Source organism: Silene latifolia, chromosome 6, assembly GCF_048544455.1.
Source record: "Silene latifolia isolate original U9 population chromosome 6, ASM4854445v1, whole genome shotgun sequence".
NCBI lineage: Eukaryota > Viridiplantae > Streptophyta > Magnoliopsida > Caryophyllales > Caryophyllaceae > Silene > Silene latifolia.
The window spans coordinates 5,454,808-5,473,058 of record NC_133531.1 but is presented as its reverse complement, the minus strand read 5'-3'; the positions used below and the strand labels follow the sequence as shown (position 1 = coordinate 5,473,058).

At 38.2% G+C, this 18,251-nt stretch overlaps 1 protein-coding gene across 1 annotated transcript; it reads left to right on the top strand.

The window, feature by feature from the left end:
- The first annotated feature begins 1,026 nt into the window (after positions 1 to 1,026).
- LOC141586120 (uncharacterized) lies at positions 1,027 to 9,728 on the top strand. Its single transcript, XM_074407251.1, has 11 exons — positions 1,027 to 1,282; positions 1,760 to 2,081; positions 2,183 to 2,281; positions 2,398 to 2,600; positions 3,101 to 3,294; positions 3,787 to 3,895; positions 4,010 to 4,311; positions 5,270 to 5,581; positions 6,869 to 6,944; positions 7,035 to 8,501; positions 9,396 to 9,728. Exons 2-11 carry the CDS (start codon positions 2,011 to 2,013, stop codon positions 9,554 to 9,556), a joined length of 2,994 nt encoding a protein of 997 aa, XP_074263352.1. The 5' UTR covers positions 1,027 to 1,282; positions 1,760 to 2,010; the 3' UTR covers positions 9,557 to 9,728.
- Positions 9,729 to 18,251: the final 8,523 nt, after the last annotated feature.

Genomic DNA, 18,251 nt, shown 5'->3' with positions numbered 1-18,251 from the left:
TAAGCTTGTCCGTGTTGAAGCCATAATCTGTTTATTTACCCCTGTTCTCTATTGCAACTTTGGGCATCTGTGGCCACTCTATAATTCGGAAGTCGAAAGTTGAAACTAGAGTACTTTGAAAACGTATATGCGGAAGATTAACATGATTGTTTCAGTAAATATTGATAAAAATGAGTTCATATTTTCATTTCCAATAAAAAATCATACTGTACATTCGTGGCGAATTTATATTACAAAGTATCTTATTTGGTAAAGAGCAGGAAAAAAAAGTTAAAAAGGATTTTACGGTTTAATAATCGAGGCGGTCTAGCGAATCTATAAATAGTACTCCCCGTACGTTGCAAGACTTGAAAATTTCCCAACAAAAATAAAATGTCAAATCAATAGTTTACTTGCAAGAATTGGCCTTAACAAGCCTAAGCAACGCTGGTCTACTCAACTGTCAACACGATATTACGTCCGTATCGTACTCAATTAGTCACTTCATGATCCTTGATTGTGCTGATTCTCTTCTATTTTGAATTATGAAGTGTACATGGTAAATCGGAGAAACACATGGGTAAACTATCTGTTGACGGTTACAAGCTTGCGATCTCTTACAAGTCACTAGCTTATGAGTAAAATTCGGCAACAAATGTTTTTCATACTAGTTTGAAAAGGAAAATCAAACGCATGTTGTTATTATTATTATTATTATTATTATTGGGGATTATGTTAGTCATAAGAATATTTGTAAATGCGGTTTTCTCCAGAAAGAATATAGAAAATTTGTACATATAGCATCAATCGATACGTTACATATTCTTGCAAAACTTTTGTTTATGTTGGCACGATAAAATAACCCGGCTCAAACCTGATATAACGTGAGACATTAATTAATTAAGATGATATGATAGAAAATGATCCAGCCCAAACCGATTCGACCTTACTATATGTCAACTTGATATAACTCGAACCCAAATTTAACATCAATCTGAGTTGTATATTAAAGACGGTATATAATCCTTTTGGCCTATTGGTTTGAGTAGTGTTTGACAATCTCTAATAATTTGTTTTTTTGGTTAACACTTTACATATTTAAGTCGATATATAATTATTAATTTAACAATTTTAAGCAAGTTTGTTGAATTAATCAGCAAATCCCAATTCCCAAATAAAAGAAGAGACCCCATTTCCTGACTTCTTCCGCTCCCAAACGATCCCAAAATACGGCGAGGTAAGAAAACCCAATTGAACAACACAAAAAACTATGAAGATCGAACAAATCTTTTGATTTCTTCAGGTACTTCATTATTTTTACAATCGAATTTTACTTTAAATTCCAAATTTATAAACATTTGAAGCACTAATCATTGTAATATTTGCTTAAAAATGTATATTTGGGGAAGAAAAGAGAGATAATTTACACTATGCAAAACCCTAGAATTTGTGTTTTGTTTGCTTAATTTTCAATTACGTTTGGATTTAGGTTTAAAATTGTGGAATTTGATGTGGGTTTGTGAAAAGATTTGATTTTGTTTGTTGTATGCGTTGAATTTTTGGGATTTGATTGAGTTTGTGTGTGTGTATGATTGATTGTGTTGAGCTGAATTGAAAGGAGAATCTAGGGTTTTGTTCTTGTGTGATTTGGGATTGGAGTAGATCATGAAGTGGGATGAAGTATTGAATTTGAGTGCTTAGGGTTTGATTGATAAGATATCGAATTGGGTATTGTTCTGATAAAATTTGATATCAGTGTGCTGTGGTGATGGTTTTTTAGGTTTTTGCGCCGCGTTTCGTTTGAAATTCCACGTATTTATGCTTGCTGAGTAGAATTGGGAGTAAAAAGGTTTGAACTTTCGTGCAAAAGAGAAGGCCGGCCGGAAGGGTATTGTGCAATCGAGAATTTGGGGTTGGATCAGTGTTTACGAATGCGGGGTTCAGTTTGGAGAGGTGCATTTGATTGAGGGTTAGGATTTGGTTGATTGGTATTGTGTATATAATTGAAGTTTATCATTCCCGTTCTCGAGCATGAGTGCTGAAATTGAAGAGCAGGTCACGGTGGTGCAGCCGGAGGATGTTTCAAGCATAGAACGTTCAAAGTAATTGGTTACATTTATTTGCCCTTGTTGATTTATCAGTTCATCTTGTGATGTTTGTGTTTGTTGATCTAGATGGTATGTCACTTGGTTTGTTCCTGCAGGAAGCCATCAAGATCCTATACGAAAGAGTTTCTTTTATCGTTGAGTGAGCTTGAAGTTTGTAAGAAGCTACCCGATGGTTTTGATGAGTCACTTTTAAGGTAATAGACTCATTTTTCGAGTTGTGAAGATTATTGGTTGACAACTGACAATCCCCTTAGTTTGGATTTTTATTTTATTTTTCTGCATTATTAATCCGGGGATCATGGTGGATCAGTGAATTCCGTGATACGTCTTACGGTGGCCCTCAAGACCGACCTAGAGCTTTAGGAAGTTCACCTTTACAAGGTTTCAGACGGACTGATTATGGATCATCGCCGCCAGCTAGAGGGGACTCAGGTACCTATTCTAGAGGGATCCAAAGGTGGGACAGTCGTTCGAGTGGGAAAAGTGAGGGTGATTCAGATTCAGCTCAGTCAGGTATGCGGTGTTTTGTTCCAGTGGTTAGTGCTTTTCTTGTTAGTTGCAAATGCCACTTTCCGGTTTGTTTGACACCCGTTGTTTTGTTACGTTTTGCTACTTTTGTTTTTGCGATAATCAGTCGGAATGATTTTGCGCATTGACCAATTAGTTATGTGGAGTAAGAGATATAAACATATATATACATCATGAAGTGGGGATTTTAAATTGTGAAGGCCTCAGAAGTCAGAAAAAGATTTTATGTTAAAATCTGAAAATTTTGGGCAGAATACTGGAATCGGAATAATGTGAATCATATGAATATGATGATTGATATGACTTGTCTGGTGTGGCATGAGGTAGAGGACATTGAACTGTGTGCAATAAGAGGGATACCATGATTTTAATCTTTTAGCCTTTATCTTTTGATACATAGATCAGTTTTTCGTTATGACTATATTTGTTTGAATTTGGAGTAGTTCTAGGATTATATGCAATTTAACAAACTCTTATTCAATTAGAGTCCGGAAGGCGTTATGGAAACCAAGGAAGGAGAACCTGGCAGAACCCTGAACATGATGGCCTGCTTGGAAGTGGTTCATTAACTAGACCACCTGGATATGCAGCTGGCAGTGCAGTCCCAAGGTTTCGTCCTACTGAGAATCTTCAGCTTAGCAAGAGCAATGAGCCATATAACCCTCCTCGTCCATATAAGGTAAGGTTTTTGGCCTTTATTCATCTCGTTAACCTTTAAATAGCTTGAATTTTGATTTAATTCGTCTGCGGGTCATTCGGATACAAACTAATCATGTTGTTATCACATGGTAACACTGCTTACATCTAACCCTTTAGCCTGCCATTTGCGTCAGCCTATGTTGCTCAGACTCGGTTCGAAGATTCGGACACGGGTACGTACCCGGTAGTCGGGCTCGGCTATTTTATGAAAAATTGTCATGTTTTGGGTCTAAAATGAAGTGTCAGAGTGTCTTACCAGGTCCCATGGTACATGAGCCCATATGAAGTGTTGAAGGACGTAGGTGGTAGCCCTTAGGCATTAGTTTAATGTTGTTGTCGTCATTGTTGGTTGATCTTAATAAGGGTCAACGCCAAAGTTTGTGAGCTCACAATGCAAATCTTCTAATTAGTTATCTTCTTTCACTTGATATAAAACATGTGTAATTTGTGCTTATTATGCGTACTTCTCCAGGCAGGTCCTTATTCTCGGAGGGAAACTAAGGACTCGTTTAATGATGAGACGTTTGGCTCATCTGATAGTAATGCTGAGGATAGAGTTGAAGAGGAACAGAAGCGAAGAGGTAAATCCAGTTCCGCAGATTTTAGGTTTAGATTGTTAGTAGTTCCACCTTACTTTTTGTCTTATATATCAGCCCTAAGATTTTTAGAGTCTGATTTATTACCTTTTCATTCAGCTGAATTTGAACTTATGAGAAAGGAGCACCATAAAGCTTTTCAAGAGAATCAGAAATTAAATCCTGGCAAGCCGAAGGATTCTTTTTCTGAAATGGTCGAGCAGATGGAAAATACTACTGATAGTAAAATCTCAAATGACTTGAATAAAGTTTCGAAAGAAGTTCCACTTTTTGATGCAAGCAAGCTCTCTGTTTCCTCACAAGCGCCCCCAATCAGACCCCTTGTGCCACCGGGTTTTGTGAGCAGTGTTGTTGATAAAAGCTCTACATTGAAGTCTAATGTGTCTGCTGGTGCATTGCAGGTAACTACTCCCTTTCCCTTTCCCTTTCCCTTTCCCTTTCCCTTTCCCTTTCCCTTTCCGTTACGTCTGCTTTTTCCTTTTCCTAGTTTTGACTATAGGGTATACCTCTGGTAATGTACTTTAGTAAGATAGCCGTCATGGTGGCTAAAACTACAACCCAACAACTAGTAGATCCAATTGGTATGCCTTAACTCTTGTTTTAATCTCTAAATTGGAGAAGTCAGGGTGTCGACTAGGATCATAACAAATACTAGTATTGTTGATGTTGTCTATGATGCCATTGATAGCTTCCCGCTTACGATAAAATTCACATGAGAAATGATGGTCGTAGCCTAGTCTTTCAAATGGTATTGATGTGGTTTCCTGTAAGCATAGTGGCATACACTTATGTCCTTTCGGTTGACATATAAATGAATCGTAACCATCTCCTATTGGTTAGAAGTGAAGCACGGAATTTTTATTGTGACATCTTTTACATTACTTACCAAAAAACTGAACTATCTGGGCTTCTTACAATTTGAACTGTAAAGTGGCTGTCAAATAATGCAATTTATGGTGCAATTCTATTTATAGGTCGTTCACTGTAAGGCTGTGTACTCCGACCCTTTTGCCCCACCATAGGCGGCTTGCAACACTTGGGTACTGTTGGTGTTGTGTAACAATGTTAACTATGAGTCTCATATTCCTTATTCCATATTTTGTTTCTCTTTGATTCTAGATTAGTAGATTGTATGAAGTTATGCGTATCTTAATCAAGAAATTAATTCCTAAGGCTGTCCCATGCATTTGCATACGCATCATGAAGCCTCTTAGAATTTACGCCTCACTTTTTTTCCTGCATCATTCATGTTATCATTTGGTGATTGTAGCATCTGAATATTTTACCCATATGGAATACATTGTTGCACTAATGATATAATTGATTTATTAAGCCCTATTTTGTTCACTTATTTTGTAGGTTGAAAACTCTGAAATAGAACATACTCATCAAAATGTGAAAACCAGTGACGGATTAGGTGGGATGAACAGCTCATCTAATCTTAATACAAGAAATGGCTTATCGTCAATATTTCAAGACATTGAGCAATCTAGATCTTCGAGTCTTCCTTTTGTAACTGACGTAGTTGAGAATGTTGAAAGCCTGCCGATTGATTCTGAGATCAGTGGGCTTAAAATGCTGGGCGAGCCTGTTCGTTCAACGTCCATTTTAGACACGCTGTTTGGCAATAGTTTAACCACTAGCTCTGAGGGTACTTCTAACATTCTACAGGTAAGAGTGCCTATATGGCTCCAGTCAGCTCTTTGTTTGGCTAGATAATCTTATGTTACTAAATGGCTTAACCTTGATTTTATAGAAGTAATTTGTGCCTCAGACTGACCAGTCAGCTCTTTGTTTGACTAGATAATCTTTTATTACTAAATGGCTTAACCTTGATTTTATACGAGGAATTTGTGCCTCAGACTGAGTCTAGGGGTACCGAACTTCTTTTCCCTCCTCCCTTGTTTGTTTGTTTGTTGAGTGTCTATTGTGCTACTGAGTTATTGAAGTTATCTTTCTGATACCTATCAAAATGAGTGTTTGAGAGAAAAATTCAGTGTCTGGCTTTCCAATCACGTCAAGATGTCTGCTTGTTGAGTTGTTTCCCAATCTTTCTGTCTTGTATAATAGGTCACTGTGTTTTCACTTTCGAATGGGATTTTTTTAGACCACAACTTCTTCCTTAGAATGCGTATTGGACCTGTTGTTGAAGTATGACCATTAGTTTTATGTCTGCCCAACCTATAGAGGTGGCAATCGGGTCAGTCGGGTCGGGTTTGGGTCGGGTCACGTCGGGTCGGGTCGTATCGGGTTCGGGTCATATCGGGTCAGCATACCCGTTCGGGTCGAGTCGGGTTGGGTTCAGGTCGTTATCGGGTCGTGTCATTTCGGGTCAAATGATGTGTCGGGTCGGGTCGGGTTTGGGTCGGGTCATTATCGGGTCCGGTAAGTTAATCGCATTACTATAATTTTTTACCATTAAATTTAGTTTGTAACCTATTATTTGGTTTAATTAATTCATTACTAAGTCAAACATATCAATCTAAACACAAAATCACTTTCATTTTGATCAAAATTAAGCTTAATAATTGCCGGATCATCAATTTAATCGGGTCAGTATCGGGTCGGGTCAATATCGGGTCGGGTCTGGGTCGGGTTCAGGTCACTGATAATCGGGTCGTGTCGGGTTACGGGTCATCATCGGGTCGGGTCGGGTCGGTTTCGGGTCACAGTATTTTCGGGTTTGGGTCGGGTCGGGTTTGCTCGGGTTCGGGTCGGGTCAGACTTGCCAGCTCTACCAACCTATAGTTAATTTCGTCTACCATTGTATCTGAAGGCTCCGTATTTTTTTTTTATTTTTTTTTCTAAGATTTAGGTCCTCTGTGTGACTGTGTTGTGTCGTGTGAATGCCTAAGAAAGAAGAACACGTTCTTTATTCATCTATATTCAAGTTTGAGCTTTAATTCTGTTCATTTGGCATGTATTTTTAAAACCTAATTTTCTCCAAATTACAACCAGGATGATGATCCGAAAACAGATGATATTTGGAATCCTGAGAAATTGCAGTCCAAGTTTACTAGTTGGTTCCAGGAAGGTAAGCTTTATCCTAGATCATTAGTGGTTAGTGAATGTACTATCATTATTTACTTTTTTACTGACATTGTTTTCGCTATCACTCTTGTAGATAAGAAACCTCTGGAGACGTCGTCAATGGAGAAGCCTAGTAGTCTGCTTTCATTAATTATTGGAGGAGAGAATGATAAAAACGTTGGGCTAAATGGTGTGCTTGCAGCACCAGTTTCTCCCCCTGAGATTCAGGTGTGGCAAAAAACGTCCAACGCAGGTTCTTCAACCGGTAATATTAATGGCCCAGTACCAAAAGCTTCTGTGCTCACGTGTGAAGATCTAGAACAGTCAATGCTCTTGGAAATTGGTGGAGACAATTCAAAGACTCATTCTTTTGAGAAAGACGAGGTCAATTTTAAGAAAGAAGGGCTTCCTAGTACTCATGTTGAAAATTCAGCTTCGCTGCATCTTCTCTCCTTGCTTCACGGAGGAACGACTTCAAGTACTGCAGTATCAACTCATGATCTGGCTGAAAGACTACCCGATATTAATCAGGAACTGGGTAAATCAAGTTTACCTGAAAGTTCTACAAACAGCTCTGGTGTCCGAGAACTAAGTCATTCAGACAGGACTTTGACACTAGAGACTTTATTCGGGTCCGCCTTCATGACAGAGCTGCACTCTGCTCATAAAAATTCCGTTGGTTCTGGACAAATGGATGTTCCTGATGGTGGGCTTTTCCCTATCAATTCGGGTCAAAATGGAGACGGAGTTAGTAGTCATGAAGGAAGTACTTTGGCATCAAATGATACAGGCGAGAATGTGGAATTTTCAAGGCGGCCATATGAATCTGATGCTAAATTTAGTGGTTTCAACGGGGGTTTTGGAGTAAAGCTTCCAGAGGAAGACACCTTGATTAATCTCGCTGATCCAATAAATGCCGGGAACTCTAGCTGGGCTCCTAATTCGGGTTCAAGTAATGTTGACCTCTGGTCCTTGTCGTCGAATTCTTCGGGTAATGTTATGGAGAAATTAGCTGTTCTTGGCGGTGCTGTGAAAGATGAAAGATCTATAGTAGGTGGGCACGATCCGTTGCTCTCGCACGACCCTTTCAATATGCGAAAGCCTGAAATTCCATACCAAAATCAACATATACACTCGTCTTCTCCACATCTCCATACACCTCCGATGAATCACAACAGAACATGGTTACATCCTTTAGACTCGCATCCTTCTCATTTGGATCCTCATATGAAGTTCACACCTCAAGATGCTGTCATTCATCGTGATGCTCCAATGCATCATCAATTTCCCACCAATATGGACCGTCAAAATTTGCTTCCACATTCAAGTGCCGGTTTTGCCTCTTTTGACCATCCCATCCCTCCCCCAGTGTTACAGCAGATGCATATGGCTGGCAATCATCCTCCACCTCATCTAATTAGGGGATTTCCTAATGCAGCACCCATGGCTCCTCATCTGAGTCATACTCCTGCTGGTTTTGTTCAGGAGCATAACCCAATGCATGCTTTTCCATTTGGTCAACGTCAGCCAAATTTTGGAGGTCCTGGAATGATGCCATCAGGTAAAGCTTTCCTTTACATGTTCATCTCTGTCGCTTTATCTATATTGGCTAATCTGACTGCTGTCAAAGTTTCTGTAATGCACATCTACAAAGTAGGCAGTAAGAGTCTGATTGACATCTTCATCTACTTACTTTTGTTGTGTTACTCTGTCACGGTTGCAAGTGTCGGTAACTGATGCACGGCTATATTGTGAAAGCATTTAATGTTATGATTTGTAATGAAGTATCAAAAGCCGGTCTCTGGTGCAGTGTTAGGAAGTGACCTACTTTCACAAGATGACTTTTTTACGGCTATTGAATGTTGGAATACGAAGGGGAGCCTTGGCACACCGGTTAAGGTGTTGCTTTGTGATCGTGAGGTCACAGGTTCAAGTCCAGTCCTTGAAGCGGCCTCTTGCCAAAATGGCAAGGGAAGGCTTGCCCCAATTACACCCTTGTGGTGTGACCCTTCCCCGGACCCTCGCCTAGGGGGGGCGCCATCGTGCACCGGGCTGCCCTTTTATTGAAAGTTGGAATACATGTGCCACTAAACTTGCGATTCTGGTGCAGCTCACATGATGCTTTTTCGAAAATTAATTAGTTCTATGTCGGGTTAGAGGAAGTAAGAAGGGCAGAGTCACTAACACAAGCTATATTGAAAATTTAGAGCTTCGAGAGGGGATTGGGAATGAATTGATGGTATTATGGCACAACTAAATGGCAATAACGCCCTCGTTCTAGTTCCGACCTACTAATAAGACTATAAGAGTATCCTCGACTTGCTGTAGTCCCATCATTAATGTATCGTGAACACGCTTAATACTTCTTGATTCCCTGATCCTGCACGCATGCTTAATTTATCTTTTTTTCTAATTCTAATGCATTACTCAACTGTCGTTGCTTCGCTGATATCAGGTCCTGAGCTTGGAGTCGTTAACAATCGCCCAGATGCATTCCAGAGACTCGCTGAGATGGAATCACGGGAAGCTCCAATGCCAATCCACCCTTTTGCAGCCGGTAATCCTAGCCGAGCTATGTATGGACGTGAGATGGACATGGGTTTTAGGTACACATAGTAGTTTCGTTTCTTGTAATTGTAGATGTATAAACTTTAAAGGAAACCGAGTTGATCTTTGAAGGATGCTTTTTTGAAGCGATTTCAACAATGTTCAATTAGATCCTTGCTTCGAGACAGTCGAAGAAACTTTTATATCACCTTCAAACTTTATATATATTGTCCAATTAGAATCGGAGGGAGTATTGATTCTGAATCGCAACCTATTTTGTCGAGCTTGCTTGATATTTGGTTCCCAAGCTCAATTGTAACTAATCCAGAATTAATTCAATATGACCTCATCATGATAATCATATTGTGCCAAAAAAAAGGGCGGGAAATTTTGCCGAAATTAACCTATATATTTTTAATTTGCAAGAAAATTACGAGTCCATTTTTGAAATAATGGTCAAAAATAAAATATTTGTCGTTTTGGGTCGGTTTTAAAAATATTTGTCAAAATAGTGTCCACGTAGGCTCGGGATTTCTAAACCTGGAATACGGAACAAACACGCCACTATCAATGGCGTGTTTCAAGTGAGTAGAAAATTGTAAAATTTGGAAAATAGAATGAAGAAAACACGCCAATACGAGTGGCGGGTCTTAGGGTAGAGACACGCCGGTGGGAATGGCGTGTCTATTCACCATCAAATTTACAAAATCTGCTTCAAACAAAATACACACAACTTCCGTCTTCATCTTTATATTCTTGTTCTTCTTCGTCCTGATCCAAGCTTCCTTTATTCATTCAATCAATATCATATACCCTTCTAATATCAATCAATGATTCAACCCCACTTTCCCCAATTAATAACTTCACAAACCCCAATCCATCTAATGCATCAATTCCCAACTTCAATCCCAATTTCCCAATTAATTTGATGCGTTTTATCAATTCATATCATATATTTTCCTATCAAAAATCAATTTATATCATTAAAACTATGCTTACCCAACCCTATAGATGCATCACGAAATTCACAAGGCTTTTCCTCTCTCAATCATTCTCTTCTTCAAGTATCATTCTCTTCTGAACAGCATGGGTGGTTGTTTGTTGGGATTTATGACGGGTTTAATGGTCCCGATGCACCGGAGTTTTTGATGGGTCATTTGTTCCGGGCTTTGTTTCATGAGCTCAAGGGTTTGTTTTGGGATAATGAGGATGATGCCGTTGGTGTTAGCAGTAATAATGCTGGTCCTAGTGATAATGGTGATTGTATGTTGAGGCGCAAGGTTGAGGGAGAAGGAAATCGTGGAGTTGGGGTAAATGCAATTAAAAGAGTGTCGTTTTAGCAGGAGGATGAGAAGAAGGATGCAAGGAGAAAGTTGTGGGAGTTTTTGGCTGAGGATGAGATGGACGATGGACTTGATTTGTCGGGGTCGGATAGGTTTGCGTTTTCTGTGGATGATGCAGTTCATGTTAGTAATGCAGTTGGAGGATGGATGTTCAATAGACACGCCAGTGGGCATGGCGTGTCTCTACCCTAAGACCCGCCATTCGTAGTGGCGTGTTTCATTTACTCCATTTTCCAAATTTTACAATTTTATATTCACTAGAAACACGCCATTGATAGTGGCGTGTTTGTTCCGTATTTCAGGTTTGGAAAATCCGAGTCTACGTGGACACCATTTTGACAAATATTTTTAAAACCGACCCAAAATGACAAATATTTTATTTTTGAACATTATTTTAAAAATGGACTCCAAAATTACCTACTAATTTTTAATTTTTAATTTTTAATTTCCAAAACTACTAAATTGCAATTTCAAGTCCAATTACACAAAAGTTCACCCAATTGAGCCAAAATTTCGGCATAATTGGTCACACCTTTATCCAAATTAGCCAAAATTTCGGCCAAATTAAGCATAATTGCAGTCAAACTAGACATAACTTTGATCAAATTAGTTGAAATTATAGCCAAAAATTTAAACACATGGGTTTGTTGCACTTCACCAACAAAAGAAGAGTCTTGGGTTATGTTCCCCAATTCTTATTTCAGACCAAGGTATCCGTCTTATTAATAAGACGGATACCATATTCTCTCACAAAATACCCATTTAGGGTGAGTGGAGAAGCACATGGGGGGTCCCACCTTTGTCCCCTCTACCCATTTCCTCTCACACAACGACCCGTCTTAAAATTCAACCCGTTTTAAGCAAGACTTACTCGGTTATGTTTGATTGAAGCATTTTGAAACGAAGCTAATGTATATGACATTTTTGTTCCATAAAGTATGTGACACGTTTTTACAACCGATTTCATATCTTTTTACATTGCTTTTTGTCTCTCACTCAGCTACAAAAACCAAAAATGTAACTACTAGCACGAATGGAAACAGTATTACCGTATGAATTATTGAAATCGTCATCTAACATAACTAACTACATAAGTCCATATCATCACATTCACACTAGACGAGTATGATAATGATCGTTTTTATACAGCGACCCTTTTCTCAATGTAGTCGGCATTAAAGGAGGTAAAAAATGACTGTTTTCGCAACCTCGCAGAGTCGCAGGTGCTAAACGATCTACTTTATACAGGTATGGGCTTACGAGCCTAGCTAGGGCTCTCATTCTACCGCTCACAATCCTCTTTAACTTGCATAAAATAAAAATTTAGTAGAAAATTACATTTGTAATCTATTTACTCGAAATTCCGGATTTAAAAAAAATAAAACAAAATAAGGAATCATAATTAATTTTGTGAGTTAACTAATTAATAAAACAATATGGCATAAGATTTCAAATTATAATGTGTTTTGTACTCCGTACAAAATAGTCTTGTACGGAGTAGTACATAAATTAAGCAAATTGTAAGTATACAATCAATCCCCTGTTGGAAGTAATGCCTTGAAGTGAAAAAGGCAAGGAATTGGTTTGTTGTCCCACATCGGTGGGAAACAACCTGTTTCTTCTATTTTTATATACTCCCTCTATTATATGGTTAAGAGAATGGACCAAGGTCGGTTTTGTTGTGTTTGTTGGGCCTGTGAGTTTGGGTCCAACACACACACGCGTTGGCCCGGCTCGGGTAGAGCACCTGTGGTGCGGGACTCTCGGTTTTAGGGAGCTGTTTAGGCTCCTTAACTGCTCTTATTTTTGCTATAAATAAAAGCTGAATCGTCCCTGGAAAAACACACAAACAATCAGAAACATGACCACTCTCTCTTCCTCTCTTATAATTTCCGGGTAAAGTATTATATCGTTCCATAGCTCTTAATCTCGAGTGGGCGGGTTTAAGCGTTGTAGTGTAAATCCTTGGGGGACTACCGGCAACTGCTGATCGCCACCACGGTCGTGCCGAAATAGTTTTCAAGGCAGTGGCCTCCGTACCACGTCACTACGAACCGGTTATATATTCTGATCTCATCTCCTTATTATTGTTACCGTTTCGTTTTCGCAACAACAATTTGAAAACTATTTATTTGTTGTTGTCTGCTGCTGTAACATGTCGTCTGTTTTAGCAAAAACTCTTCCTGATTTGACTAAACTTGAGAAACTAGACGGTCATAACTATAAGCGATGGTCACAGAAACTGCTGATGTTTTTCGAACAACTGAAATTGATTATGTGTTGTTTAGTGACCTGCTGCTCTCCGTTAAAGAGGTCATTCATCGAGACCGTAGAGAACACCCCCTGCTAAATCTGTTGTTAAGTCAAACGAAGAGGATATTAAGAAATTTGATAAGGATAATGAACTTGTTAGATGCCAGCTTCTAAACAACATGACTGACACCCTGTTTGACCTTTTTATGGTTCATAAGTCGTCTAAACTGATATGGGAAAGCTTAGAGGCTAAGTATGGGGCTGATGATGCGGGGAAAAAGAAATATGTTGTGGGAAAGTGGCTGCAATTTCAGATGGCTGACGGGAAACCCATCATGGAACAAGTTCATATCTATGAGAACCTTTGTGCTGATGTTGTTAATGAGGGTATGAAATTAGATGACACTTTCATGGCTAATGTTTGTTAGAAAAATTCCCTCCCTCCTGGTCTGACTATAGGAACCACCTTAAGCATAAGAAAAAGGACCTGTCTCTCCAAGAACTAGTAGGACACATGAGGACCGAAGAGGCAAATCGCCTTAAAGACAAACCTGTTAGTCAATCTGTTAAAACTTATGTTGCTGCTGTTGATGCTAATCTGGTTGAGTCTAGTGGTCCGTCTTATACTGAGAAGTTCAAGGGTAAGGGTAAGGCCAAGGTTGGTCAGGGTAAGAACCAGGGTCAGGCTAAGAAGAATGGTCGAGGGAAACAATACCAAACCAGTTGCTAAGATTCAGAAACCAAAGGGTCCCATCGTTTGCTACGTCTGTGGGAAAACTGGTCACAAAGCCTACCAATTAATTGAAAAGAAAATCTTGAAGCTAATGTTCTTTGTGATTGATGATGTCATTCTTTCTTTGTGGTTGTGGAAGCTAATCTGGTGGGTAATGTTCTTTGAATGGGTCTTGATATCGGCGCTTCAGGACATCTCTGTACTGACAAGGGTTTATTTGCTGAGTTCGAGGAAGTAGCTGATGGGGAATGTGTCTACATGGGTAACTCTTCATCTGCAATGATCACAGGCAAAGGCAAGATCTTTCTCAAACTCACCTCGGGGAAAACACTTGCTCTCACTAATGTTTTATTTGTACCCTCATTGCGTCGAAACCTCGTGTCTGGTGCCTTATTGAACAAAGTCTGGTTTTGAAACTTGTTTTTGAGGTGACAAGGTTGTAATGTCGCGTAATGGGGAATTTGTGGGCAAGGGTTATCTTTCTGGGGGTCTTTTTGTATTGAACATTGATTCAGTTTTTAATAATATTGCATCTACTTCTGCTTATATCGCTGAGTCTATTGATGTTTGGCATGATAGATTAGGTCATGTGAATGTTGACTATATTAAAAAACTTAGAACTATGAGTTTAATTCCAAGTTTGACGAGTCAAGAATTCTCTAAATGTGCTAGCTGTGTTGAGGCTAAATTCACAAATACCTAATAGACATCTCTTAATATGCATCAGATTTATAAAAAAATCTAATGCATAAGTTTATACATCAGATATTTTCAAACATCTAATGTCTACTCATTTATATAGACATCAGAGATTTGCAAAAGCCCATGCCTATAACTATACGCATCAGAGTACTGAAAAACAGATGTATATCTAAGTTGAATTTTTTTTGGGCGGAAAATATTTAGTAATTTAGCGCTCTTAATTCACATAACATTACACATTTACACTTCTTTTGTGAAATCAATTATCCGTCTCATTCTCTCATCTCATCTACTCTCATACAAAAAATGCTACTGACGACGCCCAAGTTACCATCACCGGTCTCCATCACTTCCGACGACGACTCCCAAGTCACCATCATCATCGCTCAACCGTTCGCCATCACCACCACGATATGAAGTCGCCGCCATCATCACTGCTCCTTCGCACTCTAGGTACGGTTCCTGAGCAGTCTAATTAGTTTATATAATATTTAATTTTAGCTTAATTCGATTTAGGGTTATGTTTATACCAAATTTAGGGATTATTCGTTTGGATTTGTTGGGTGTATGCAATTCATACTATTGTTCTGCTAGTTGATTGTTTGAAACCCCAATTTTTGATCCCTACATCCCAATTATTTATTAGTTTCAGTTAATTCTTAGTGTCTAAATAGTGTCAGCCCAGATTTTGTTTTTGGATGAATGATGAATTAACCTGCCTTTTATGCTAAAAGTGTGGTATCCATTGTTAGTTGTTTCGATTTGATGAAGCAACTTTCGCTTACTTCCTTTTGTTGCTGTGCTGCTTATTGTTGTTGTGCTGTTTCTGCCCAAAGTCCAAATTTGGGTTAGTTTGGGAGTCTGAGCTTTGCTTAAAATGTTTAGAGCATAAACAATTGAAGATTCGCTGGAAGGTTTATACTTAGCAACACACAAATGAAATCATTTGCACACAAGGCTTGCTTCTGTCTGGTAAAAAGTACGGAGTAGTATATTTTGTGATATAGTTTTGTTGGTTGTATGACTTGTTTCTTGTCATGTGATTAAGTCTTTCTACTTTGTTATTCAATATGTTTTACAGAGTAGTATTTTGCCAATTGTATCTTCATCGAGACAAGAACAGTTAAGCAATAAGTAAAAACATCTAGTACTGCAATCGAAATCAGCGATAATTTCATATACCCCAGTTTAAAACTATGTATGCTTTTTTGTAAAGGCTACTAGTAGTAGCTACGGTTGCGACCCTTGGATGGGTTTTGATTTTTGAACCAAGCATATGAGATAATTTCCCAACGACCTTACCAACTTGACCCGACAAAGTAGATGCACTAGCTGACATAGTATTTTAAGTTCATACAACAATGAACAAACGACAATGGTCTAGTTTATGGCATTAAATTACGAGCTAACTAGACCTATACCTTGTACTGGAACAACAATACTTATTACCTTCCTGAGGTTTCTTTCAGGACTAAAATTAAAACAATTCCTGATTTTGAATTTACCTTCTGGTTGTTAACAGTTTTGATGACCGACTATCTTATGTTATCTGAATGCTAATCTCATAATTTCGTTGTGTCAAACCAGATTATATCAGCCATATGTGCGTGCATTGGGAGACTAGCAGATCCGGGGATTGTAAGAATTTGGTGTTCCAACTTCCAAGTAGTCTCTCTGTATTGTATGAAACTTGATGTAAGTATTTGATGTGTTTGCAGTTAATTACTCATACTCCATTATTTATGTGAAATTATACGTGAATGCTTTACTATGCTGTTGCTGTAAATTTATGTGATTACTTAATTTCTTCCAGGAGCCTATTCACGCCTTATTTCATCATGTTTCTATATTACTCTCTTTTTGTTATCACAACTATTATATAAGATGAACCAATGATATATGTTTTTTATTAGTTCTTTGATAAACCATTTTCTTGACTCAGCAGCTTTTTCGAGATATATGTCATTTTCAGAAGATGAAATCAACACGTTCGTGGCGTTCGTGATTTATCGGCGGAACATATTCTGAAATCAAGATATAATGTACGGGAGTATTAGTTTGTGTGGATGATGGGTTTGGTTGTATATATATATATATATACGTACAATATTTTGCACTTTGCAGATATGTAAGATGTATTTGGTTGCTCTTGATTGTGGATGTTGGTTTTTTGGTTGTATATGAAAGGAATGTAGCTTATTTTGTAATAAATCAATTTTTTTTAAAAAAATAAATAGAATAATATACATCAGACTTTCCTTAAAAACTGATGTCGATTTATGCAATAGACATGTGTTTTTAGTAAAAAACTGATGCGTATTAATGGAATAGGCATCAGATAAAATTAAAACTGATGTCTATTCAAAAATAGACATCAGACTTTAGACTGATGTATAAGCAAAAAGAATATACATGTGTCAACTGTGCATCAGTAAGAAATCCGATGCCTATTGATGAAAATGTCTGATGTCTATGATGATTTTTGTAGTAGTGTATAAACCTGTCACAACTAGGAATACGAGTCTTCTTGAGTTAATTCACACCGACCTAGCTGACTTCAAAAATGTTGCAAGTAGAGGTGGAAAGAATTATTATGTCACCTTTATAGACGATTGTTAAGGTACACCCGTATATTTGCTTAAGACTAAAGATGAAGCAAAACAATCGTTTATAAACTTTAAAAATGAAGTCGAAAATCAACTCGACAGGAAAATTAAAAGGGTAAGGTCTGATAGAGGTGGTGAGTATAAATCTAGTTATCTAGCCGACTTTTATGCTGCTAACGGTTTAATACATGAGACTAGTCCACCTTACTTACCTCAATCTAACGGTGTAGCTGAACGAAAAAATAGAACCTTAAAAGAGATGATGAATGCAATGCTTTTAAGTTCTGGCCTATCTGACGATATGTGGGGGGAAGCAATTCTATCGGCTTGTCACATTCTTAACCGTGTACCTTATAAGAAACTTGACAAGACACCCTACGAGATTTGGAATGGGCTACCCTCCTAACCTGAGTTACCTCAAGGTATAGGGGTGTTTGGCTAAAGTGGGTTTACCAGACTTTAGAAGACCTACCGTTGGACCAAAGACCTATGATTGTGTTTTTATAGGTTATGCTCAAAATAGTTCTGCTTATAGATTCATGTCTTTAAGTGATCGTTCTATATCTGAAGCTAGAGATGCTGTGTTTTTTGAGCATGTTTATCCATTACAGAAGAATGTTGACTCACCTCCTAGTTTTCCTTTTACATCTGTTGATATCTCTTCACATGCTAGTAGTAGCTCTTCTATTGATCATGTTGTTGAACCTAGAAGGACTAAGAGACCTAGATGTCCAAAGAACTTTGGAGCTGATTTTGTTTCAACTTTGCTGTTTGAACATGGATACATTGTTTGTGCTAGTGATGAATTTGTTTGAGCTTTTTTAATAGAAGATGACCCAAAAACGTATAGTGAGGCAATGAAATCCATTGATGCTAATTTTTGGAAAGATGCTATTAAAAGTGAACTTGACTCTATTGTGTCAAATCAGACTTGGGAGTTGACTGATTTACCTAAAGGTAGTAAACCCATTACAAGTAAATGGATCTTTAAAAAGAAAATGAGACCTGACGGTACAATAGAGAGGTTCAAAGCTAGACTTGTAGTTAGAGGCTTTACACAAAAGAAGGGTATTGATTATTTTGATACTTACTCTCCTGTGACCAAAATTTCGACTATTAGGACTCTT